Source organism: Pseudomyrmex gracilis, unplaced genomic scaffold (assembly GCF_002006095.1).
Source record: "Pseudomyrmex gracilis isolate BER0280 unplaced genomic scaffold, ASM200609v1 scaffold_1148, whole genome shotgun sequence".
Lineage (NCBI taxonomy): Eukaryota > Metazoa > Arthropoda > Insecta > Hymenoptera > Formicidae > Pseudomyrmex > Pseudomyrmex gracilis.
In genome coordinates this window covers 8,447-16,636 of record NW_018021732.1, presented here as the reverse complement: position 1 = coordinate 16,636, position 8,190 = coordinate 8,447, and the positions used below count along the sequence as shown (strand labels likewise).

The 8,190-nt window shown below is 43.7% G+C and overlaps 1 protein-coding gene across 1 annotated transcript; it reads right to left on the bottom strand.

Moving 5' to 3' along the window:
* Nucleotides 1–1,327: 1,327 nt before the first annotated feature.
* On the bottom strand, nt 1,328–6,601 carry LOC109861923. The gene is made up of 7 exons (XM_020441778.1): nt 6,521–6,601; nt 5,642–6,476; nt 5,022–5,207; nt 4,629–4,975; nt 2,998–4,535; nt 2,238–2,789; nt 1,328–2,096 (listed from the first exon to the last, which is right to left on the bottom strand). The coding sequence occupies exons 1-7, from the start codon at nt 6,599–6,601 to the stop codon at nt 1,328–1,330; spliced, it is 4,308 nt and encodes a 1,435-aa protein (XP_020297367.1).
* Between the last annotated feature and the right edge of the window lie 1,589 nt (nt 6,602–8,190).

Sequence of the window (8,190 nt, the reverse complement as noted above, 5' to 3'; positions counted from 1 at the left end):
TCCGAAACCGGTAGAGTTTAACTATAGGATTTCAATGCTTCTGTTTATACGCACCCGGCAATTTTGTATAAACAGAAGCATTAAAATTCTATAGTTAAACTTTACCAGTTCCGGCATAAGTTAACAGTTATTGCCCGCATAAACCAGGCCTTACTTGGCTTAGTTGCTACGTGCTTTGTCAATTAGTACGGCAAGTTTTGCACTTTAGCCAATCAAGTTGTTTGTCATTAGGCAATCAGCCAATCAGATGTTTTTACTGAATTTGACCGGCTTCTTAAACGAAAAATAAAATGTGTTACAACAGTAACTAAACATCTAAATAATTAATTCAAATATCATAAAAAACGATATTAAATTGCTGTTTAAAAATAAAATAATAAGTAATACTTTATAAACAAATTAAGATATTTAGTATGGTTTAAAACTAGTAATAAATTTCTACGGTGTTAAAAATCGATTGCTGGATGTGTTTTGCAAATATATATATAACATTTTTAAGGTAAATTGGTATATTATTAACTATAAAAAAATTATAGTAACATAAAAAATAAATAATAACTTCAGAATAAAATCTTTTTCAGTTTTTTATTAAAATGTTTTAAAAATATTACTAGCAGAATACAATCATAAAGACAAATATGATTTAAAAAAATTAATACAGAAGATTAATTTCAAAAAATTATAGTGACCACCATTGCTCGTCTTGAGAATGTAAAAATAACAATCCTGATAATATTTTCTTTATCAATTTATTTTGTTGTTGCGTCAAAATCAATCCAGCTTTTGACAAAAGCTGTCACGTCCGTAGACGGGAGCATGGTGAGCCCCGGTTGACCCGTTTAACCTGTTTCATTTTTTTTCTTTCTTTTTTTTATTATTATCTTATTTTATTACCATTTGTTGTGTGTCAGTAGTATCTCCCATTGTCAATTGTTTGCAAAGACGTTAAACTACGGTTCGAGCCACTGTGTCGTTACCTAAACTTAAGAATTTACTACTCCGAGTCGCAATTTTGTACCTACCTGTTCATGAAAAGCAATGCTTCTTTGAGATTAGAGCAGGTCAAGGTCTGTGAATAACAAGGCCGATTGTAAAGTTGAGAATAGATTGTATTTGATATGCGTACAGTTTTCTAACTCTTTAATTGACGCACTATTTTAAACTGTGCTACAATATCACTGATTTGATAGAGCTTTTCTTAGCATTTTCATAACACACAGAAAGGCAACAACGGATACCTGCAATGCGCGGTTTTTTTTGGGGCGCCTTCAGAGGGCGCAGTGGCCTCTTCGGCAGCAGCTCGCGCGCAATTTGAGTCGCTTAATCCTTAACATTTCCGCCCGCCATCAGCAAGGGATTGCTGATGAAGATTCTCCGTGACAATTGGTAGGAGCGCCAACTTAACAATAGGACGAGTGAGTGTAGTTGTGGCAGTTTTTAGCGTGACGACTCGTGTGAGTCCGTTCTTCCCTGGGTGTAATTCGAGCACTCTGGCAAGTGGCCACTTGCTGGGAGGCAATCTTTCGTCTGTGAGCAGGACTAATGAGCCAACTTTGATGATATTCGACGGGTGATGCCACTTTGAGATAGATTGTTGACGTTGTAAGTAATGAGCTGACCACTGGGACCAGAACTGTTGAAGTCGTTGTTGGATGAGCTGCCATCTTGTAAGTCGAGCTGTCGAGATATCAAGCAAAGAGGGTTCTGGGGTGGAATTCAACGCGGACCCGATAAGAAAGTGTCCAGGGGTGAGGGCGGACACATCTTCAGGGTCGTCGCTGAGAGGCTCCAGGAGTCTAGAGTGGAGCACTGCTTCTATTTGATTCAACAATGTTGTTAGCTCCTCAAAAGTTAATAGAGTTTCACCAACTGTTCTTCGCAAATGAAACTTGATCGATTTTACAACTGATTTCCACTTGCCACCCATGTGGGGTAATGCCGGGGAATTGAACTTCCACGTGGTCCCTTCCGTAGCGATGGTGGAGCTGGCCAGTTTATGTTCCGCTGAGTAATTAATGAACAATTTCTTGAGCTCTGCATCTGCTCCAACAAAGGTGGTACCACAGTCTGAGTAAAGCACATGAGCTAATCCTCGTCTAGATGCAAAACGTCGATATGCAGCGAGAAAACTTACAGCTGAATAATCAGTTACAACTTCGAGGTGAGTTGCGGATGTAGTGAGGCACACGAACACACAGATCCAGCCCTTATGTGTTTTTGAGCCTCGCCATTTCTACGTCTTGAGCTGCACAGGTCCGGCATAGTCTACACCTGTGTGTAGAAACGCACGTGCAGGTGTGACTCGCGCCAACGGGAGCTGAGCCATCAGTTGCTTCGCGCGGATCCCTCTCTGTCGTGCACATTTGACACAGTTGATTATGTGAGATTTCACTGGAGCTCTTCTGCCAATAATCCAGTAGGTTTGCCGAATTTTTGCCAGGGTGAGCTGCGTACCACCATGTAGAGTGGTGCGATGTGCGTCGTCGATGATAAGAGAGGTGAGCTGACAATGACGTGGCAGTATTGCTGGATGCCTATTTTGATAAGTGAGCGCTAATTCCTTAAGTCGGCTTCCCACTCTAATCACGCCATTTTCATCAAGAAATGCTGTTAGTCTGGAGAGCGCGTGAGCAGTGGGAAGTGACAAATGTTTGAGTGTCTTGAGCTCGTGAGCAAAGTATGTAGCTTGAGTCGATTTGATCCAGAAGAGCATTGCTTGGTTGAGTTCTTGAGCTGATATGCACGTAGAAGGAGGTGACATGAGATTGCGCTTGAGCAATTGTATGAATCTGAAACACAGCGCGGTGACTTTGAATAGCTTGTTTAATGAGGAGTACTTGTACACTAAATTCTAACTAGGTGCAGGTATTGGTATTTGCTGCTGCAAATAGAGCTGTACCAGTTCGAGCTTCAGTATGAGTAAGCTCCGGCGCGATGTCTGGTTGAGCTGGCCACGAGTCGGAAGACTGCTTAAGCCAGGGTGGTCCAGTTCACCACAATGGGTGATTCATCAAGTGGTCCGCCAAAATTCCCCTTGATCCGCAATCTGCTGGATTCATCGCGCCAGGAATGTGACACCAGGTGGAATTTGTTGACAGTTCTTGGATTTGAATCACCCTGTTTCTAACGTAATCCCTCCAACGCGATGCGGGTGATTTAATCCACATGAGTGCTACTTGCGAGTCGATCCACATGTGAGTCAATTTTACGTCGAGCTTTAGTGTGGCGTGAACATGAGCCATCAGCTTAGCAAGTAGTAGCGCCGCTGTGAGCTCTAATCTTGGAATTGTTAGCCGTTTAAGTGGGGCTACCTTTGTTTTTGAGCAAACAAACAAAGTCGCAGAGCCTGTTGACGGTGAGTGAATCACCAAATAAATGACTGCTGCCATGGCGAGCTGAGAAGCATCTGCGAATCCGTGGAGTTCTACCCTTGAGTCGCTCCATAAGTTAAACCACCTTGGAATTGATATGCTGGCTAGCAATTTGAGATCGTTCCTGATCAGAAGCCATTTCGCGCTGAGATGTTTTGGGAGTGAATTGTCCCAATTGAGTTCGTGGAGCCACAGCTCCTGCAAGAACATCTTTGCCCTGATCACAACCGGAGAGACAAAGCCGAGCGGATCGAATATCTTGGCTACTTCAGATAAAACTAGGCGTTTCGTGAGCTTGCCTGGACGGTCCGAAAACTTTGAGCAGAATACAAATCTATCCTCTTGAGAAATCCAATTTAATCCAAGTAGTTTGGTTGTGCAATCGTCTAATAATAAGGAGCTTGATGAGCTACTCGTTGAAACTGCCGTGAGCAAGTCCGATTGTGTTGCATGCCATTTGGAGAGCGGAAAACCGCCCGCGATGCACAAGTCTTTTACTTGTAGAGCTGTAAATATGAGCTGTTCGACTGTGTTTGCACCTCCGAAGATATCGTCCACATATCTACCATAAGTGAGCGATGGCACTGCAAGAGGAAACTGGTGACCTTCGTCGCTAACTAACTGAAGAAGGACTCGANTTGCTAGGAATGGAGCTGCCCTTGTGCCATACGTGACTGTGGTGAGGTGGAAGGGGACTTCATTGAGCTGATCGTCTACCCATAGAATCCGTTGAAGATCCCAATNGTCATGGTGAACTCGAACTTGTCTATACATTTTGACGATGTCTGTGGCAAAAATGTGGCGATGGTGACGAATCCACGTGAGTACATCCACGATATTGAGCAGCAGATTGGCTCCGGTATGCATGATGTCATTGACTGATTTTCCTGAAGATGTAGAGCTTGAGCCGTTGAATACAACCCTGAGTTTAGTTGATGAGCTGTCTGGCTTTAGTACTCCATGATGAGGCAAGTAATAAGGAGAATGTGCTGTCGAGCAGTCGGATGACCGTTCTCCCAGAGCCCTCAACCCTCCTGATGTCGAAACGTCACGTGCTAAGGTCACCTCAGGAGGTGAAGCATCCGCCAGGACTCGTCTCATATGCCCCAGTTGCTCGTACTCCGTCATGAATTTTAAGTAGAGCTGACCGTACTCAGAGTCTCTCTTGAGCCGTCGAATCGTTCGTTAAAGACATCTTGAGGCCGTCTGGTAGGAAAGTCCTAGAGTGGATGCTGATGTCTTGAGTGGAATTCGCACTATGTAACGTCCAAATGAATCTCTCGAGTGAGTTGCACAAAAATGTGCTTCACATTCTTTCTCTTCAGGTGTGAGCAATGGAGATTCGTCACGAGGCAATTCTTCTTGAACCCAGAACTTGGTGAGCAACTCCTTTACTTCATCCTCTCGTTGAACGGAGACATTGTGGGTGGGCACGGATGATGAGCGAACTGAATTGGTAGGTCCAAGGATCAACCACACGAAAATTGAAAATTGAGCAATGGGCATTGCTGAGTGACCCCTGATAATGTCAGGCTTGATTACCTGGCCATAGACATCGGCACCAAGAATAATGTCAACTGAGCGTGGCTGATAGTACTCTGGATCTGCAAGAAACAAGTTTTGTAAATGTGGCCAGTTTCTGACTGTTACCTCTGTCGATGGGATGATCAATGTAACCGCTCTTAAAATATGAGCATGAATCTCGATCTTGTCCTGTAAATGCAGAGATTCCAAGGTGAGCTTGACAGCGCCAAGTGTTTGAGTTGTTCTTGAACCTCCAATTCCATGTATTATAAGCGATGATGGGTGTCGAGAAATGTTGAGCTAGCGGACAAGCTGCTCAGAAACAAAAGTGATTTCTGAGCCTGAATCGATGAGCAAACGTACTAGGTGAGCAGTCATGTGAGTCTTGGCTTGTGCACGAGCCGTTCCTAAGAGTGTTGTATAATGATGAGTAGTATCATGCGATCCATCGACGATTGCACCAAACCGTCAACGCTTGTCAGATAGGCCTGATTGATGAGCTGTTGAACAAGAGAACTGAGCGTTATTTTTTGGTGATTGTGCGGTGGAGGAAGAGCTGAACGTGACAGCCGATAAACGGCTGCTGGTATCGTGTAACATTGTGTGATGTCGACCTGAGCAGGTGTTGCAACTTCGCGTGCTCTTGCACGCCTTAACCGCATGGCGGCCAAGGCAGTTGTAGCACAACCGTTTCTTTTCTACTAGGTCACGTCTATTCTGAGGGCTGAGGCCCTTGAAATGCTCACAAGCGACAATGTAATGCGATCCTGCGCACCCGTCGCATGGATGAGCCGTTGACCCTTGAGCAAAAGATGTCGTTTTCGAGAGAGCGGTTGCCGTTGACTGCATCGCCGCGGTATGAGCTGAAGCCTTCTTGGTTGGGGTTGAATGAGAAGGCTGAGCAGACTTTGTAGCAGATGACGATGGATGCACTGTTTCAATCCGTTCTAGTGCTCGAGCTCTAGAGGTTAAGAATTCCTCCAATTGAGAAAAGGTTGGGTAATCCTGAGAAGAACCAAGAGACGTCTCCCATGCCTCTCTAGTTGAGCGATCCAAGATCTTAGATGCTAGGTAAACGAGTAAGACGTCACCAAGATTCGAACGTGAAACGCCAAGCGTATCGAGTCTTTTGATGACATCGGCGTAAGTATTGATAAGCTTGTTCAGGCCAGTGGCACTCCGTTGAGTGAGTGGAGTTAACTCCATGAGCTGATCCAAATATGCTTGAACAGTTAACCTCTTGTTCTCATATCGAACAGTCAAAATTTTTAACGACTGCTCGAGCGAGCATCCCGTGAGCGGCAGAGTAGACACGAGCTGAGCAGGCTGGCCTTTCAAACATCCCCTCAGATAGTGTAATTTCTGAACGTTTGACAGTTGAGTGTTGTCTAAGATGAGACTCTGAAATAGCTCGATAAAGGTAGGCCATTGAGCGTACTCTCCCTTGAATTCNGGCAACGAGATGTCTGGCAACTTAGTGTCCACTCTGATGCTAGTTGAGCCATGATCGAGTGGAGCCGGTGTGAGCCGAGCCTTACAGCGAGCAATCTCTCTTTTAAGAGCAGTAAAGGTGCGTTGAGCCTGCAAGAACACATTACTCTTAAAATATGCATGATATGTCAAACCTCGAGGGCAAGTTGCTTCAAGGTAAGTGTGCTCCATGTTAAACACTTTATGGTGCTCATCACACTGAGCCTTGTATTCATTGAGGCTCTTCAAGTGTCAGCTCCTTTTGGCTGACCACCTCAAGTATTTCCTTGAGAATTTCAACTCTCGTCAGCTGAGACTGTGCCTTGAGCTGAACTTCAGTAGGGAGAAGCACAGGCAATGTATTTCTTGATGATTGAGCGGAACCACTCCTTGACGAAGTGCGGGATTTCCTTCCTTCGCCACTGGCATGAGCAGCCTGAGGGTCAAGCAGACCTGCTATATATTGTCCTTCATCGTCCGGTGGACTGATTTGAACCGGCTCTTTGAGCTTTTGCTTGTCAGGCATTTTGTATGTCACACGTAGGAGAGCTAATTGAGCAAAGCACGAACTATTAAGCAGTCACTTGAATCTACTGTGAGAGTGGTCACTAACAACTTTATCGTACAACACAGCACCGATTATTCACGAAGTCCGACTCAAAGGACCAAATGTTCATAAAAACCAATGCTTCTTTGAGGTTAGAGCAGGTCAAGGTCTGTGAATAACAAGGCCGATTATAAAGTTGAGAATAGATTGTATTTGATATGCGTACAGTTTTCCAACTCTTTTAAACTATTTTAAACTGTGCTACAATATCACTGATTTGATAGAGCTTTTCTTAGCAATTTCATAACACACAGAAAGGCAAAAACGGATACCTGCAATGCGCGGTTTTTTTTGGGGCGCCTTCAGAGGGCGCAGTGGCCTCTCCGGCAGCAGCGCGCGCGCAATTTGAGTCGCTTAATCCTTAACACTACCAGATTTGCAAGTGACGTTTTCACTGTTGTTTTGCATTCATTATGTTTATATAACTGCTTGTAACGTACACTACACGTTTTGTTAGCCTACGAGTAAAATTTAGCTGTTTTACCGTGTGACAAAATTTGATTGGTCGTCTTCCTAGTAACAAGCAATCTGATTGGTCAAGTTTTTGTAAGTCATTTTCCGTAATTCTTTTCCTGAAAATCGGCCGAGAAGTTGGTTAAAAACCCGTAAAGTCATCTGATTGGTTAAGACAGTTTTCTGTCAATTCTAAGTCTTTAGACTACTACAAGTCGTAACAACTGTTGCCTTCTTCAAAATTCGTTAAGGAAGTCGGTCAAAATCAGTAGAAATATTTGATTAGATGATTGCCTGGTGACAAACAACCTGATTAGCTGAAATGCAAAAACTTGCCGTACTAATTGACAAAGCACGTAGCAACTACGCCGAGTTAACCATCTCTTGAAATTCGTGTTTTTAACCGTTGAAAAAAGGAAAAGAAATCTCATTGGTTAACCAGTTCGCTAAAACGCGTTTGATTGGTCAACATATTTGTTGCAAATTCTGGATTTTCTGGACGCCTGCAAATAAGGTCCACTAACTCTTTCTCAAAAGTACGTTCAGGACCATGGTCAAAAGATCGAGAAACGATCTGATTGGTCAGTAGCTTTATCGCGTTTTTTAGCTCCTTAAACCCGTGTGAATACCACCCGGTAAGTCTCGGTCAAAAATCACTTCAAATCCCTGGTTAGAAATCAAAAAGTGTTCTGATTGGTCAAAAGAGTCTTTTTTAAAAACACCGCCTTTAGGCTTTGCGCTTCTTGACTGTAGCGTATAAACTTT